The sequence below is a fragment of the Danio aesculapii genome, chromosome 7 (assembly GCF_903798145.1).
Source record: "Danio aesculapii chromosome 7, fDanAes4.1, whole genome shotgun sequence".
NCBI lineage: Eukaryota > Metazoa > Chordata > Actinopteri > Cypriniformes > Danionidae > Danio > Danio aesculapii.
The window spans coordinates 4,931,696-4,950,980 of record NC_079441.1 but is presented as its reverse complement, the minus strand read 5'-3'; the positions used below and the strand labels follow the sequence as shown (position 1 = coordinate 4,950,980).

General features: G+C 34.9%; 1 protein-coding gene across 1 annotated transcript; it reads right to left on the bottom strand.

The window, feature by feature from the left end:
* Nucleotides 1-534: 534 nt before the first annotated feature.
* Nucleotides 535-14,670, bottom strand: LOC130231608 (purine nucleoside phosphorylase-like). Its single transcript, XM_056460953.1, has 6 exons — nucleotides 14,429-14,670; nucleotides 11,256-11,425; nucleotides 8,644-8,747; nucleotides 6,905-7,080; nucleotides 4,425-4,615; nucleotides 535-2,511 (listed from the first exon to the last, which is right to left on the bottom strand). The coding sequence occupies exons 1-6, from the start codon at nucleotides 14,449-14,451 to the stop codon at nucleotides 2,294-2,296; spliced, it is 882 nt and encodes a 293-aa protein (XP_056316928.1). The 5' UTR covers nucleotides 14,452-14,670; the 3' UTR covers nucleotides 535-2,293.
* Between the last annotated feature and the right edge of the window lie 4,615 nt (nucleotides 14,671-19,285).

The following is a 19,285-nucleotide window of genomic DNA, read 5'->3' as shown; positions in this document are numbered from 1 at the left end:
CGAGGCGACGTTCATTCACAGAACGCAAGTTTCTGGAGGGCACATAAATCTGCAGAAGTGAGAGCAGATACGAAGGAGCAAAGCCAGAGGTCGCTTTGTAAGCAAACATCAGAGCTTTGAATTTGATGCGAGCAGCAACTGGCAGCCAGTGCAAACGGGTGAGTAGCGGAGTGACATGTGCTCTTTTGGGTTCATCAAAGACCACTCGTGCTGCTGCGTTCTGAAGCAGCTGAAGAGGTTTGATAGAATTAGCTGGAATATGTATATAAATATTTGTATTATTGCAATTGTCAGCGTGCGAAAATGAACCAGTTGTGAAGCTAGTTTTGCTTCCTTAAAATCAACTATTTTTGTATTAGATCTGATTAAATATGAACACTGGAGAAGTCACGGTGCACAAAGTCTTAACGTGGATTAAAAGACAATTGTTTTTTTTAAATGACGTTCAAGTAAAATTTTTTAATAAACTTTAAATAAACTAAGGTTGGGGGAAATACATATATTGGACGACACAATGGACAACATACAACATGGGACAAAAAATGTAATATATTTATTATTAAATGCTTTTGCATGACAAGTTTTTAGGGGAATCCAAATGTTTAGCAAGAGCACGGATGTCATTTCTACTGACATCTTATTCCCCCCCCACATATTTCTTCTAATGGCTCTGTAGAAACATGACAAGCATTTTTTTGACAAATAAAATGTGCAATATATTGTACACAAAACTCACACTAAAAACAAGATGGAGACATAAATAATAAATAGCCAATTTTACTAATAATGTTAAAAAAAGGTGATATTTAACTGTACATCTCCAGACAAACACTACAAAGAATTATAAGTTTTACAGACGATTCAACTTCTCAGAATTAAAACACCTGTAACATTGTAAACGTCAAGTTAGAGATAAGAAACATTAGCATTCAAAGGAATGTAACAATTATAATTATTACTAGGTCTTTTTAAAGAGAAAACGAAAACATAAGCACTATCCTGTTGACCGAGTCTATATACATAAGAGCAAAACATCAGCCAGACCAAACACGAACGAAGGCTGTAAAACAGTATTGAGAGTGCGAATTACAGGGGTGGCTTGACTTCCCTAATTAAAGCTTGATCCTCCTTGAAGGACGTCAAAACAAAATGGGGGTCAGACCTTTAAAAGTAAGAAATAGTTTCTCTTGTCTGTATCTTAAATAATATTATTAATAATTATAATAATAGATAATATAAATGTACATTTGACCACCCCTATAACGGGTCATACCATTATAGGAGTCATAATCGCGCCAATTCAACAGTCTGAAACCGGCATTTCAAGAGCACCAGCGGACATCGTGAGTATTCAAAAGACGTATTTCTCGTTAAATATGTGTTTTTAATCGACATATAACTTAAAATAAACTATAATTAGACAGTTTTACCTACAATAATCTCGGAAATGAGGTTAATGTACACCGAATATCCTTCAAAACACTGAAAACTTAATTACGTCTTATTAATAAATTAGATGTAATTGATATAAATATACATTTGATTTACTGAAGCATGTATTAAACTAATATTACCCAAAAATCTGACCCCATTGAAAAGTCCATGTATAATTCGCACCCTGACAGAATTTCGATGTAAAAGAAGATTCAATAAACATAAATAAACATCAGCTGAATGGAATTGACCTGTAAAACATGGTTTCTGAAACCACAACCATTTGTTTTTGCTCACAGATGAGTTGTATGCGTTCTTTGGTCTGTGATTAATGTTGGGATATGATGTGCGACACTGTTTGAGAAAGAAACAAGTCTAGAAGGGATACAGCTGTGGATACACATCAGTATAGCTTCATTTTTTATGACACTGTACAACAATATTATATATATTTAACATTACTATAAGTGTTGAGTTTAAGGTTGGGGTAGATGTTAAAATACAATTCAATGGGTAGTTTAATAAATAATATGAATAATATTAGGGTATAATTACTGTTTTTACATTACTGTGATGGTTTGAGGTTCGAAGTAGACCATAAAATACAACTAATGGGTAGTTTAATAAATAATATGAATAATACTCTGGTATAATTACTGTTTTTACATTACAGTGAGGGCTGGGTTTAGGGGTAAACATTATTAAAATACAATTTAATAAATAATATTAATAATTATTGTTAACTTCTGGCCGCAGCTGTATCCCTTCTAGGACGGTCTTGATTAACCTAGCTAGTTTCTTCAACAGTGCATTATAATATGGCAGTTGAGCAGCAGGTATTTTTCCGCCCCGAGCGGTTTTAGGCGTAGTTGTTGTTGTGCTCCAGCCGGGTGATTATAGTGGACACCAGTCTCTCCAGCTGCTCCGCTCTCTGTTTGCCCGTCTGCAGGACCTCCTCATGGTTGGCCTTTTCCTCGCTGTCATAATCCATAACCGCTTTATTGGTTATCAAAGACAGAGCGAAGACGCGCATCCCGCAGTGACGTGCTACAATCACCTCATGAACTGTACTCATGCCTGAAAGAGAGATATGGTCTGCTTATTAAGGGGATAGTTCACTCAAAAATGAAAATTCTCTCATCATTTACTTATCCAGTGGAACTTTTTTCTTCTTTTAAACACAAAATAAGATACTTCGAAAAATGTCAGAAACCCGTAGCTATTGACATTTTTTTCCCTGATAAATAGCATCTGCTAAAAAATAGCCTAGAAAGAGATCTGCTGTAAAAACAATTTGCCTAGAACACTTTCTTTTAAAAACTAGCCTAGAGATTCATCTGCTGATAAAACCTAGCCTAGAGTGCCACCTGCTGTTAAAAAATAGCTTTAAAAACTAGCCTAGAGCACCGTCTGCTGATAAAAACTAGCCTAGAGTGCCATCTGCTGATAAAAACTAGCTTTAAGAACTAGCCTAGAGCACCATCTGCTGTTGAAAACTAGCTTTAAAAACTAGCCTAGAGCACCGTCTGCTGATAAAAACTAGCCTAGAGCACCGTCTGCTGTTAAAAACTAGCCTAGAGTGCCATCTGCTGTTAAAAACTAGTCTAGAGTGCCATCTGCTGATAAAAACTAGCCTAGAGTGCCACCTGCTCTTAAAAACTAGCTTTAAGAACTAGCCTAGAGCACCATCTGCTGTTGAAAACTAGCTTTAAAAACTAGCCTAGAGCACCGTCTGCTGATAAAAACTAGCCTAGAGCACCGTCTGCTCTTAAAAACTAGCCTAGAGTGCCATCTGCTGTTAAAAACTAGTCTAGAGTGCCATCTGCTGATAAAAACTAGCCTAGAGTGCCACCTGCTCTTAAAAACTAGCTTTAAGAACTAGCCTAGAGCACCATCTGCTGTTGAAAACTAGCTTTAAAAACTAGCCTAGAGCACCATCTGCTGATAAAAACTAGCCTAGAAAAAGATCTGCTGTACAAAAACTAACCTAGAGCGCCATCTGCTGTTAAAAACTAGTCTAGAGTGCCATCTGCTGATAAAAACTAGCCTAGAGTGCCACCTGCTCTTAAAAACTAGCTTTAAAAACTAGCCTAGAGCACCGTCTGCTGTTAAAAACTAGCCTGGATAGCCATCTGCTGTTGAAAACTAGCTTTAAAACTAGCCTAGAGCACCGTCTGCTGATAAAAACTAGCCTAGAGTGCCACCTGCTGTTAAAAACTAGCCTAGAGCACCGTCTGCTGATAAAAACTAGCCTAGATAGCTATCTGCTGTTGAAAACTAGCTTTAAAACTAGCCTAGAGCACCGTCTGCTGATAAAAACTAGCCTAGAGTGTTATAGGCTGATAAAAACTAGCTTTAAGAACTAGCCTAGAGCACCATCTGCTGTTAAAAACTAGCCTAGAAAGAGATCGGCTGTAAAAAAAACTAACCTAGAGCGCCATCTGCTGTTAAAAACTAGTCTAGAGTGCCATCTGCTGTTAAAAACTAGCCCAGAAAGAGATCTGCTGTAAAAAAAAATTTCCTAGAGCACTTTTTTAAAAACTAGTCTAGAGATTCGTCTGCTGTTAAAAACTAGCTTTAAAAACTAGCCTAGAGCACCATCTCCTGTTGTAAACTAGCCTAGAGCACCATCTCCTGTTGAAAACTAGCCTAGAGCACTATTGCCTGTTGAAAACTAGCCTAGAGCACCGTCTCCTGTTAAAAACTAGCTTTAGAAACTACCCTAGAGCACCATCTCCTGTTAAAAACTAGCTTTAAAAACTAGCCTAGAGCACCATCTCCTGTTAAAAACTAGCTTTAAAAACTAGCCTAGAGCACCATCTCCTGTTGTAAACTAGCCTAGAGCACCGTCTCCTGTTAAAAACTAGCCTAGAGCACTTAGCATGCTGTCATTAGAAATTGTTGTCAGTGTTTGAATACTCCAATCAGAGAACTGCATAACTATGACAGAGCTGTTGGATCGGATGATAAATGAAGCTGCAAACTCTTACCGACAGCGTCAGCACCCAGTTTGTGCAGCATGCGGCACTCAGCGATGGTCTCGAACGACGGTCCTCCGAGAACACAGTAAACCCCCTCCCGCAGGAAATCACTGAAGCCCAGTTCTGAGCCCACATCCAGAGCCATCTGCTGCAGCTCTCGATCATACGCGTCAGACATGCAGGGGAAACGCACTCCAAACCTGAAGAAAATCAACAATATACAGTTGAAGTCAGATTTATTAGCCCCCCTGTATATTTTCCCCAATTTCTGTTTAACGAAACAAAGATTTCTTCAACACATTTCTAATCATATTAGTTTTAATAACTCATTTCTAATTGATTTATTTTATCTTTGTCATGATGACAGTAAATAATATTAGACTAGATATTCTTCAAGATACTTCTATACAGCTTAAAGTGACATTTAAAAGCTTCACTAGGTTAATTAGGGTAAAGATAGATTAATTAGGCAAGTCATTGTATAACAGTGGTTTGTTCTGTAGACTATCAGAAAATATAGCTTAAAAGGGCTTAAAATGTTTTTAAAAAAAATAAAAACTGCTTTTATTCTAGCCAAAATAAAACGGTTACATATTGAGTAACTTATTTTGACAATTCTCTCCACATGAGCGGAGATCAGGTGCAGCTGTGAGAGGGGCGGCGCCAATTATAAAAGCACGCTGTTGACACTGGTCATCGAGTTCTCCTCCCGTTTCCCCTGGCTGTTGTGTGTGTGTGTGAGCAGATCGCTCTAAGTTCTCCGTGTGTGCATTGATATCTTTCTGTCCGAAATCCTTTTTTAAAGTCATCTAGTGAGTTAAATACAGTATCTACTCTGTTAAATACGGTAATAGGATGGTAAGTTGCATTAGTGGTGGATGAGCGTTTATTTCCTGTCCGCAACCCTCTCATCTGGTGAGATACTCTGTTAAGTGCGGTAATATGACGGTATTCTGTATAAGCTGCGGCTAAATGTTTATTTCCTGCTGAATGATATAAGGGAAGGCCCTTTTTCTTTTGTCACTTTTTCTCCTGTTTAAAGGATAGTCAAGGAGGGTAGAATTGTTTAATTTACAGAACTTTATTTTTGGTAGTTTGGTATTTTAGGTAAGAGATCCTTTATATTAGGTAGCGTACTTTGTTTTATTTGTTGTTTTGGCCTTTTGTTCCCTTGCTGGTTTTGATATTGGAAATTTGTGTTTAATAAATCTGTTACCCCTTTTCGACAACTTTGAAATAAGACTTTCTCCAGAAGAAAGAATATTATAGGAAATACTGTGAAAAAATCCTTGCTCTGTTAAACATCATTTGAGAAATATAAGGAAAAAAAAATTCACAGGAGTGCAAATAATTTACACTTCAGCTGTATATTATTATTATTATACCTGTGAAATTGTGACTCTAGCCCCTTTCACACAGTGATACCATTAAATATCCAGAAAATTTCCAGAACTTCATAGCTAAATGAAAAAAATTTGCTGTTCACACAGGCAAGGACATTCTGAATTTTTTACGGAAAAGCACCGTTCACACATTTATGTCAAAATAGCAGTAAATTCTGAGATCATGAACCAGAATTGAGCTTTAACCAGCTGCACTTGTGTTTGTAAACATGAAGGGGGTCAGTCTTTCAGGGGATGGCTTCACTTTTATTATTCATGCAGCTTCTTTTGTCCTATTTTTCATTTGACCAATATACCCTACATAAAATGTTCCCATATATATATATAAATAAAAGTTTCCCCTTGTTACCTTTTCTCAAAACCTCTAGAAAATAAGTAGATGGTAACAACATTTATATATTATTATTTATTTATTGCCACATCAGCAACTTTCATGGCTTTTCATGGCTAGATGGATATACAGAAAATATTACATGATAAAAACAAATTCGTTTTACAATAAAAAGTTACTTAGATAAATATATAAAATATAAATAAATAAAATTCACACTAAAAATATATTCAAAGTTACATATGATTTTCAGTTCAATGTTTGATAAATAATTTAATACTCTTCCTGGTGGTACCTTTTTAAAAATGTCCATCAAAGTACTCTCCTTATAAAAGTGTTGTCTAATTGTATTCAAACTTCCACCTTCCAACAGAATATGTTTGATAGTAAGAGCAGCCTGGCAGTAATTATATTTAGGTGGGTCTTCGTTATTGAGTAAATAAAATGAGTCAACCTAGAATGTCCAATTCAACATCTAGTATAGACAGTTTGATCATGCCATGTCTCAAAATGATAATTTACTAAGTGTCTTTCATTTATTTTCAGGTTAAGTTCATGTAATTTATAATTTATGCAGATGTCCCATTCCCTTTGCCATGTCTCGTTTATGTACAAATTAATCGTGGGTTTCAAGTCCACAACGCTTATATAAGGCTTATATAACAGGGAACGTGTGGAATCTCAAACATCTGCATTGCGTGAGTGTGTTAATGTAAAGGCAGCGCTGTGAATATAATAAACACATATAAACATGCCTTTCGTCGTTGTGTCCCGCCAGAGGGTTGTTTCCTGCAAATCCAGGCATGTTGAGGTGGTCTTTGATGATCATGATGTCTCCTACTTTATAATCTTGGTTCAAACCGCCAGCAGCGTTGGTAAGAATCACTGTCTCCACACCCAGCATCTTGAAAATCCGCATCGGCATCGTAATCTGCAGCAGAACAAACAAACAAATGCTCTGAAACTAGGGATGCACGATATATCTGCAGCCATATCAATATAGCTATTTACAATGTTATCGGTCTGATATCAAAATTAGGCTGATATCTTTAAGCTGATAGACTATGTAATTGTACAGAACTGCCTGTACAGAACTTGTTTAGTCTTGTCCAGTGCACTATAATCGGCTTTTATATCGGCTAATATATCAGTTATCAGTCTCCAAATCATAAGAGTTATCAGTTATTAATATCAGCCAAAAAATCCAATCCATCCCCATCTGAAACTCACGTCATTACTTTCACACCAAGGATGATAACTATAATAACTAATATACTATAATGATACAGATAGAAGTAAAACATTGTAAATTTAAAGGGATAGTTCACACAAAAATGAAAGTAACTATTGACTTGAATAGTAGAGAAAAACACATCAATAACATTTATTAAATATATATTTGTGTACAACAGAAAAAAGAAAGTCATCAAGGTTTGCAACCTTTTAATGCAATGTTAATGATAAGTATATGTTAATTTTCTTAAGTGAACTATCCCTTTAAAAGAGTATTAGAGTTCACACCACACCTACAACTACAACGTGACAGAAAAATAATGTTGGAATCAATTTAACTACGTTTTTTTCCCCATTGATGATGACACAGAGTGGGAGTATTTTTGGTAACGTGTGTTATAGTGGGTGTTAATGCAGTTCTCGACCTTTAGATGCACACCTGTTTATATCTTGTTATTTTAGCATTACATTTTCACACACACACGCTTGTTTTTGTACATTGTGGGGGACATTACATAGGTTTCCATTGTTTTTATACTGTGCAAACTGTATTTTCTATTGCCCTAACCCCACCATACCCCTAAACCCAACCCTTTAGCTTTTTCAAAAATGAGGAATTGAACAATGCCCCCATATTTCACCACCTTCTTGAAATACCTGTGTCATACCTATGTCATTATACAGATTTGTGTCCTGATATGTCACAAAAACATGTACACACACACACACACACACACACACACACACACACACATACATACGCGCACACACACAAGTGTAATGTTTGCATTCCTCAGGGTCAAATAATCAATCACACACACAAGACTAACAGTTAAATCTAATTGGGTTTTCATTCAGACTATTAGATTTATCAGGTGATTTAGAGTAAAGTCGGCTGCACTTGGTTAGCTCCTGTTAAATGGATATTGAAGTCAGAGGTCTTTCAATTTTAGCTTAAAAAAACATAGGTCCATTGAGGACAAAAATATCTGCCAAAAAAGCTGCTTATGAGTATCATATTTTAATATCTTTTACACACTGACTGTCAGCTACTAGTTACACACATACAAACTTCTCAATTTAGGGAAGGAAACCCACGCCAACATGGGGAGAACATGCAAACTTCACACAGAAGAGCCAACTGGACTAGCCGGGACTCAAACCAGCGACCTTTCCTGCTGTGAGGCCACAGTGCTAACCACTGAGTCATCGTGCAGCCAGATTTTAAACTGAAATGCAAATATTAAGAGGTTTTCCATACCTTCTGGATGGGATATCCTTCATAGAGATGAAAGCGCCCCTGCATGCAGACACACGGCCTGCCCTTTAAAGTGCCAAAGACCAGCCGACCCGCATGACCGTGAACTGCAGACGAGGACAAATGCACAAATTCAGGGAAGAAATTAACTGGATCTTTCACCCAAAACTAAAAGTTCTGTTAGCATCTGGTCACCCTTCGTTTGTCACAAACCTGGTTTGTTTCTTTTTGTTAATCTTGAACACAAAAGAAGATATTTTGAAGAATGTTGGAAACCTGTAACCATTGACCGCAATAGTATTTGTTTTTTGTCCTATTATGGGTGTCAGTGGTTACAGGTTTGTTTGATAAACTTGAGAATGAGGAAAATAGTCCGATTGGGCAAATGTAAACTCAGAAATTCACAATTTCAAGATGTAAATGTAGAATTCAAAAAGTCTGAATAAATAAAAATGATGTAAACAGAGAAATTAGAAAAAAAATGTAAAGTATTAACAAAAAATGACAAAATATTAACTTTAAATGATGAGAAAAAAAATCTGTATTATGAGATAAAAGTGATTTCCAGGGAAATAGTCCAAAATAAAAGATATAAACTAAGAAAAGAAAAATCTGAATCAGGAAATATTAACTCAGTCTGCATTAAAAACATGAATAAAGTTGCAAACAGGAATGCATTTATTTTTTGAGAATTGAGATGTAAATGTATAAAGAAAAAAGAAATGTACAAAATGTCACAATAGTGATACAATAGTCAAAATGAAAATATATAAATGAAGAATTATGAGGAAAGAAAAGTCAGAATCATTAAATATAATCTCAGAAATTCACTATTTCCAGATGTGAATGTACAATTTAAAGAAAAAAAAGTCAGGATTTTTTAATAAAATGCTTAACTAATAGAATTCTACGGGTAAAAAATTTAACATTTTTCAAAATATCTTTTTTATGTATCCATGGTGTGTAAACTTCAACTTTGGGGCGAACTATTCCTATAAGTAATGGCCTGGGTGTATTATTTATAAAACTTTGCGTAGAAACCATCACTAAAAGTAAACATGATGATTTAAAGTGGCTGGATTGAGTTAAATTTAAGACTTACTGCTGTGCACATTCTCCCATCAAGTTTGTTTTTTATAGATCACAACTTTTGTGTGGGAAGTGGCCTGACGGGAGAATGTGGACAGCTGTATTCTGGTGTGCGTTCACTTTCAGGATGGATTCTAAGCAAAGTTTTATAAATAAGAGCCCAGGTTTTTGAGAGACAAAGCATTCAGTATCAGTCAGATTTATTAGCCCCCCTGTATAATTTTTCCCTAATTTATGTTTTAACGGAAAGAAGATTTTTTCAACACATTTCTAAACATAATTGTTACGTTTCACGTATGTTTTGTTTGTTCTGTTTTGCGTGCTCTTCTCTTTCTTTTCTGCTGTGTGTCATGTGCTGGTTCTAGGTGTGCAACCATTGGTCAAAGGAGCTGTCAATCACCATCGACACGCCAATCAGAACCGGGTCCGCTCCGTATAAAAGCCGTGCGCTTGCGCTGTTCTTGAGGAGCGCTTGGCTCACAGCCAGTCTCCTCACTTGTGTCGGCCAGCCTGTTCATTTGTGTTGATTTGCTTACGATTTGCTGTGTTCTAGTTTTCTCTTCATTAAGAGACTGCTTTATTAGATATGCTTGTGCAGCTCAGTTTATTATCTAGTGAGAAGTTGAACGATCTTTGTGAGAATTGGATTATATGAGGTTTTGTTTTGCTAATGACTAACAGTGTGTACTTTACGAGAACTCTAGTAATGTGAGCAGTTTAGGATATTTATTTGTTAGTTAGTTTAAGGAGGCGTTGCCACATGTGTGATTATGTTTTGAGGTTATGAAGTTTAGTTAAGCTACGTGCTGAAGATTACAGTTTTGTTTCTGCATTTTTCTTTGGTTAGTCAGTTTAGTGGGTTGGGGTTTAGTTAGACCGTTTTGTTATATTTATTTCTTTGTTTTGGCAACACTCCTATTTTCTTTAATTCGATTATTTAAAATTACATTTATATTACATTCTCTATTCATTGTCTGACATTCACTGAATATTAAATACTTAATTTGTTTCACTTAACAAGTGGTTGTTGTGTTCTCATTCATCCAGCATCAGTAGACTCACTGATTGTTACGTTTCATCCTTTTTGATATCTTAACAACTTAAACACGTAACAATAATAGTAATAACTCATTTTAATAACTGATTTATTTTATCTTTGCCATGATAATATTTGACTAGATATGTTTCAAGATACTAGTATTCAGCCTAAAGTGACATTTAAAGGCTTAACTAGGTTATTAGGGTAATTAGGCAAGTCATTGTAAAACAATGGCTATTTCTGTAGACTATTCAAAAATATATTGTTTAATGGGGCTAATAATTTTGACCTTAAAATTGAAAAAAATAAAATAAAAACTGCTTTTATTCTAGCCAAAATAAAACAAATAAGACTTTCTCCGGAAGAAAAAAAATTATAGGAAATACTGTGAAAAATTCCTTGCTCCGTTAAACATCATTTGAGAAAAATTGGAAATTCACAGGAAGGCGAATAATTTTGACTTCAACTGTCTCTGAGAAAGCCTCACCTGTACTCTGAGGAAAGTTGGGAATGTCCCGGTAGTTGAAGGCCACCTGGTCTTTCAGAGCATCAGCCAATCCACCCAGACCCGAACCGCACACGATGCCCACCAGAGGGCGCACTGCAGTCTGGGACAGGAGCCAGTCAGCGGTGGCCTGGCAATCCTCAAAACTGTACCTGCAGACAGACAGAAAGGGCTCTTTAAACCTCTTTAATTTACATTCAAATCTCAAAAACAAAGTCAAATGTTTACAAAATGTCAGAAAACTATCTGATCAGCAATTAAAAACTAGCATTTCCTCTTCATTTAACAAACATTAAGCTTCATTCACACACCATTTAGGCATGGGCTGCTAGAAGATTCTGACGGTATGAAAACCTTGGATAAAACCATCACAGGATTGCGATTACTGCTCTATTAGAAGTTATTTCTAAATGTAAAAAAAACAGCAACTTTTTCAACCATTGAACACAATATATTTTATTTTAAGAAACATTTATAATATAATTATATAATTATATTGTTTATAATATAATTATAAAACATTTATAATTAAAATAATTCAAATAAATCACTGACTTCTGCTGTCTTCATTAGTTTAAAAACACTGATTTCTTTACAGCTTAAAAACGCATCTTTGGAGATTTTTCTTTTCAGTGGATATAAAGTAAAGCCACTGCACTGTTCAGGTCTATAGCATGCTTGGTTGTTGGTTTATAAGCGATTTGATTTTGAGATGTTAGTTGAATCATGGGGTGCACAGTAGTCCTTTACTGCTGGAGATGCTGTTGCCCTAAATACTCAATTAAATAGTCACGACAAACACGTAAAAAAAAATAAAGACATACAAATACCTTAGGAACAGTATAACAGATGAATTTAGCGGTCTTAAAACACTGACTTTTCCAAATCACGAGAGAGAAAATTTGAACAACTTTTATTAAACATAATTATTAAAAAGGATTGACAATACACAGCCATAATCAGGGCCAGACAGAAGCTGCAGATTGTTTTTGGCAGTACAGTAACTAAAAAATTTAAAGAGTGAATAAAATGATAACTTTTTTTTTTTAAATTAAGGTTTACAATCCAAATCTAATTAGATCCACTTGTTTGGTGAAACTATATCTACTAAAAGACAGAAAATATTATTTTATAAACTGTATTGTTAATAAAATCATATAAATATTTTCATAGTAGGCGATAATATTACTGATATTAATATAAAAACTGACTAAACATATTTACACACATTTACATGAGTAAATAGACTCAATGAGCTAAAAATCTGCGTATTTCTGCATGAGCCTACTTATAATACATTGCATTTAAAAATAGAAATAAATCATTCGACATAAATAAACAGTGTTATTACTCCACCAAATGCTTTCAAATGTGACAAATTCATCATGACTTACAATAAAGAAAATCCACCATAATTAAATGATTTAATAAAATAATTGATTTGTGTTTTGTTCAGTTTTTATTTCCCTTCAGCTTGTGTAAATGGCCAATTTTGCCTATCGAACACAATGCTGAGAAAGAGAGAATAAAATGGGGAGAGAGGGAGAGAAAGAGTGGAAAAATTCTTGAGACCTCTGGTTATGTAAGCGCGCGCACACTTCCCATTCAGGAGGCACGTTCATACTAGACATTCACATTCATCAGTTATGCAAGTTGTGTAAACAAAGGCATCTGCATATATATTATATAGTTTCAATACCAAATACTGTAACAGATCTGAATGGCTGTAAAGCTTGCAGATAGCAAATAAAAATGTGTTTGCAGATGTGAAACGTGAGCCACTCTTCAACACTTCACTGCAGTAATCGGAGAATCTGCTACTGAAATAAACCTTCAGTGACTGAGCATCTTTATGATTAGCACAGTGGCCTAAGTTGACTTCGCAAGTAGATTTAGAGTTTAACTGTAGAAAGTACAGTTTTGAGCTGTCAAAATAAATAAATAAATTAAAAAAAAAAAAAAATTATATATATATATATATATATATATATATATATATATATATATATATATATATATATATATATATAAGAAAAATGTAAAAACAGACAATGTCCAACAACATAAATGATTGTAAAATATTGTCAGTCTTTTATCCAAAGGTAATTCTTGTAGATATAGTCAATCTGGAACAGCCAACAACTGAATATTTGTGTCACACTTTATCTTAAAGTACAATTATCACTATTAATAACCCTTAACTATGGATTTTACTTCAATAAACTCATAATTAGCTGCTTATTAACAGTTATTAAGGTAGTAGTTAGGTATTGGGGTTAAGGATGTGGAATATGTGCTTTATAAGTGATTATAAACAGCCAATTTCTTAATATTTGGTAGGTAACGAGCCACTAGGTAGTGAGCATTTTGAATAAAAATGGTGCTAATTGTGTATTTTACAATAATACTATTATACTTCTTGGATACAACTGAAATAGAAATCAGAACTGAAATGAAATCCAAATTCTAATTTTGAGATAATAAAAATAAAGGAAAACAGCAGATTTTTGTTTCAATTATTACATAAATCTGAGCGTTAAAACTCAAAATGTCCACCCTTAAAGAGACAGTTAATCTAAAAAAAAGACAATTTCCTCATCATTTACTCACACTCAAGTGGTTCTAACTTTTAATCATTTATTTCCTCTATTAAACACCCAACAGAAGTTTTTTGAAGAATGTTGGGGAAAAGCAGCCATTGACATTGACAATAATAGGAAACAAATATGGAAGTCAATGGCTGTTTCTTATCCAACATTCTCAGGATATCTTCCTGTGTGTTCAACAGAAGAAAAACCTCAAACACATTTGAAACAAGTGCAGGAAAGTAGATGACATATTTATTTCAGGGTGGACTGTCCCTTTAAATCACGACACAAAAAAACGAGCACCAGTTTCCGCCCACTGGCAGCTGTTCTAGACTCACACCCGCGCATCACCACGTGCTCCTCACCGAGAAAACCCGATTAAATTAACTCCACAACGATAATGAATTACATTATTAATAAAGATCAACTTTTAAAAACTTTTAACAAAGGCATTGCTTTAGCTACAATGAAGCGGGAATCAAATTAAATTCACAATCTAAACAACACATTAAAAACTCGAAAGAAACCAAAATACAAGTGGAAAAATGAATGATAATAATACTGTACCCAGTGTTGCTCTCAGGAAACATCTTTCAAATCGCTGGTTTGGTCCTTCAACAATGCAGAACGGAAACTTCAGTGTTTTTAAGCGCCAGATGTGTATAAAGTATCCAACGAAGCACCGGGGAAACGAATAACGGAAATGCCTATTTAAAAGAAACCGTCGTCGATATAACGGTTGAACACTCGTTGAAAGTGATTTAAAATTCCTGAAGCGTCGCTCACGTAGCCGGTATTCTTATAGAGCCTCCGTTTCCACCACTCCTCCCGCGCTATGACGCAAATGAACACACACACACACACCCCTCTGACGCAAGCGCCCGTGGCCAGGGTGAGTTTTGGGCTTGAGTAACAGCTATCACAGTCTAAAATGGCCTCATAAAACTGGGTTTCAGCTATTAGAAATGTAGGGATACAAAGGCATGTGACTGAACGTCATCCAAATATATAAACACCAGCATGTGGGTTAATGTGTTTTGGGCTCAGATTCACAATGATTCGGATATAGAAATAGCCGACAATGAATGAACTTGGTCTGACTTTAGCCAGCACAAACCAAACAGCATTTATAATCATGGCTTAAAATGTAGGCTACTACACTGTAAAAAGCGATTAGACCATTTTGAGGGACGTAAACAAAAACAATGGTGCCAACGTGTTTCCTGTTTCACATCTTTAATATCCAAAGCTTCAGAGAACCCAAAAAGAGCTATATGATGATAAATAATGTTATGATAGCTGTTTTAACGTTAAGTCATGATTGAATTGCCTCTTGTTACGGTTAAATAGTTTGATAACAACCAGGAAATGTTCATGGGCCAATGCCAGCACCACATTGAAATGGTCTTTACTTTAAAATGAGAGTAAACAAGCTTTAATTCATGTAAATCCACTCAAGCAAACCACTTCTTTTGGTTTATTTTCCTGTTATTATTATTTGTTTTTCCTTCTATGCGACATTTACAGTTACGAAATATAATTGTCATATTTCCCTGTTATTGTACAAATTTGACAATAAAAAAAAAATGAGAGTAAACTCGTCGCCTTATAATTATTAAGTAAATAAACTGCATAATTCTAAAAATTAAGTTAAGTCAATGGGTTTACTGACTTGAAGTAAAATCAACTTGTTGCTTTTAAGGCAACGGGTTTAATCACTTTTAAAAAGGTCAAATAACCTAAGTAATCGCTTTTTTTACAGTATACATTTTTAAAATTAACAAGAACTAATAAATACACTGAAAATATCTGTTAATTAACAGTTTCACAAGTGTTTTCTGTTTATTTACGATTGTGAATTGCATTATGGGATGTTGATCTCTGCTCTGTTGACTTCTGATGTTCAAAATTCAACTCTACAGTTTAACAAAGTGACTTTTATTGACATTTGAGTAGTTTAAAATAATATAATGTATAAGGAACAATATCTAGAGAAATGAGTCTGTAAAATAACAGTAAATGACTGGCAGTTTATTACAAGGTTATTGTAGTGTAATATACAACACCAACCCAGACAATATAGCACTTTACACTATTAAAAATGTTCATAAAAGTCAAGTTTTCGAACTTTTCAATGTTAAAAGTTGTTGGAAGAAAGATCAAGATCACACAACGCAATTCAGAAGCAGAAATAAATGGGAGAAAACTAAAACATGAATCACAAAATATGGAAAACTGCTTATTTACAGTGTAGTGTGTTTTTATTGATGATTACACATATGAATAAATACTGTAATAAATGTATTATTAATTGTTTGTTCAAGTTACACTGTAAAAATGGCCGTGATTTCAACGGTAAAAACTGTAAAAATGCTTCAGTAAAAATCTGTAACCTGGTTAACAATTTGTTTTCTTAAAATATACAGCAAATAACCGTAAATTGACATTTCCAGAAATCCCTGCATGGCACATCACTTTTTATGCTTTTTGTTGATGCGATTATGGATCTTTTTAGTCGTTTCCCCATCAGTTCTGTACATTAGAGGTTTATGTTACATCTAATATTGATAAACAATGTTTATCTGATGACTTTAATTTTATGTGTGTCACCATACTGGTGTTTAGTATCTGTGTGAATGACACTGAGCACCTTCTATACACTGATACACTCTTCTGCTTGTAGGAAAAGTTTTTGTGATGAACATTGGTTTATTATGTAACTTACTCATCACCACCTGCATGTGGCGTGTGTTAACGTGTCTATCTGTGTAACAAAATATGTGTGAATGTTGGTAATTCAAAATACAGACATATTACATCTAAATTAATGAAATACGGTAGTTTACTGTAAGAATTCGGAATTACTTTTGCGGTTTGTACCGTATTTTTAACGGTGAAATACTGGCAACCACAGCTGCTGTGGTGACCCCTAATAAATTAGGGACTAATAATGCAATCTTAAGCATTAAACCAAAAGCTGAGTTTGGGTTAAAGAAATACAATTTAAAAAATGTTGCAATGTTGGGTTTGTCCAGATTTGATGCAACACTGTTTAAAAACATGCTGCTTTGACTTAACAAAAAAACTGAACTTCAAAAACAGCTAATTATAATAGTTTGAATGTTTGGGTGTGTATTTAAGTGCACACATTTTGACTCACTTTACCCCTCCCTGTTCCTGAGTCAAGACCACAGAATTCAGTCCTTCAACATGCTCTTCATTTTTCCTAAATATCATGTTTGTCACAGACATCGTTGGAGCACCTTTTGATAATAATAATTTTATTTTAGTAAAAGTGCCGTAACCATGTTTCCTCAGTGTATTGACTGCCATTTGTATTACCACAATTTCACCACAAATACCATACATTGTTAATTTCCTGAAGAATCTACAGTAACTTAACTGGCAGCAGTTCGCCAATAACTTACTGTAAATCAATTACAGCAAAAATACAGTATTTACAGCACTGTTTATCTTGTTGTACATGTATTTACAGAATTATATATATATTTTCACTGTAAAACATACAGTAATGTTCACAGAGCAACTTTAAAATACAGTAACATACCGCATAACTGTCCTACAGTAAAGTGCAGTTCATATTACAGTTAAATACCGTGTCATTTACAAAAATCGTTAACAGTGTAAATAAACCATGGTTAGTATATACTCTAAAAAGGCTCGATTCTGGCACCTCTCCTGTTCAACCTTTATATGCTCCCTCTGAGCCAAATAATGAGAAAGAACCAAATCTCCTACCACAGCTATGCTGATGACAAAGAGAAGACTGAAGTGATTGCGTTTGGGAACAGAGATGCGGTTCTCAAGGTGAATGCGTACCTTGGCTCTAAGAGTCAAACAACAAAACATAAGGTCCAGAATCTTGGTGTGACTCTGGAGTCAGATCTGAGTTTTAATAGTCATGTCAAAGCAGTCAGTAAATCAGCATACTATCAGCTCAAAAACATTGCAAGAATTAGATGTTTTGTTTCCATTGAAGACTTAGAGAAACTTGTTCATGCCTTTATCAGCAGCAGGGTGGATTACTGTAATGGCCTCCTCACTGGCCTCCCCAAAAAACAGTCAGACAGTTGCAGCTCATCCAGAACGCTGCGGCCAGAATTCTGACCAGAACCAGGAAATCAGAGCACATCACACCTGTCCTCAGGTCTTTACACTGGCTCCCAGTTACATTCAGAATAGATTTTAAAGTATTATTACTGCTCTATAAATCACTAAATGGCCTAGGAGCTCAATACATTACAGATCTGCTCACTGAATACAAACCTAACAGATCACTCGGATCTTTAGGATCAAATAAACTAGAAACTCCAAGAGTTCAGTCAAAGCAGGGTGAATCGGCTTTCAGCTACTAACAGCGCCCCCTGCTGCTGGAATCAGCTTCCAGAAATGATCAGATGTGCTCCAACATTAGACACATTCACATCAAGACTGAAAACACATCTGTTTAGCTGTGCCTTTACTGAATGAGCACTGTGCTACATCCGACAGATCGCATTATTGTGTCTTTCTTTTCTTTTTCATTCTTTTATAACACATTTTATCTGTTTTTATGCTTATTTATTTAATTTTTTTTACCATTTTTATTATTTGTTTTTATTTCTCTTCTACTTGTTTCTTTTATTCCTGTTTGTGTAAAGCACTTTGAATTGCCACTGTGTATGAAATGTGCTATATAAATAAACTTGCCTTGCCTTGCCTAAAAAGCCCTGGGTTGTTTTAACTCAAGGTTGAGTCAAATGACCCAACCATTGGGTTAAAAAGTGTCATTTTAATTTAAATGAAATAGATTTACTTTGGGTTTGTGTATATTTGACAGTGTTGGGTGTAGTTAGTTGCACCCAAGTAAATAATAACTAAAAGCAAAGTAAACTGTTACTTATGTTGTTAAATGCTGTACATGAATGCAACAGTTCTGTACACTCTAAAAAACGTTGGGTTATTTATTTAACCCAATGGTTGAGTAAAAAATATTTGGTGCTTGTTAGGTTATTTTAAAACTTTTATTGGGTTATTTATTTAATAACTCAACCAGTTGGGTTACAATTTTTGAATCCTGCATAACAGCTCTGTTTTAATCCCAATTTGTAGCATTTCACCTTTGATATGAGGATCTTATTTTGAGTTTAATTATTGTGTTTTTTACTGTTTGATATAAAGACAGCCTTGGAGATCCCGCTTTGGAGATGGTGCTTTAACAACTCAGCCAGCTATTCTTTCTCCACCGCCATACAGATTGTGCAGCAAGAAGGTTCGGCCCTCGTACCAGGAGGCAAAACAAGAATTTGTTGATTTGCGACGTCTAGGTGCATTATTTATGACAATAAATGTTGGACATTATTTAATTCATGTGTGTATACTTGTATTTCGTTCAGTACTTAGAGGAGGAGGAGCAACAGAGAC

Bases quoted from the DNA above. Each gene is read 5' to 3' on its own strand.
- LOC130231608 (XM_056460953.1), bottom strand. From the start codon at position 14,451: ATGTTTCCTGAGAGCAACACTGG. The intron at 8,748-11,255 runs GTGAGGCTTTCT...CCTCGTCTGCAG, and splicing joins CAACTTTCCTCAGAGTACAG to TTCACGGTCATGCGGGTCGG. The intron at 4,616-6,904 runs GCATGTTTATAT...GATTTTCTTCAG, and splicing joins GCGGGACACAACGACGAAAG to GTTTGGAGTGCGTTTCCCCT.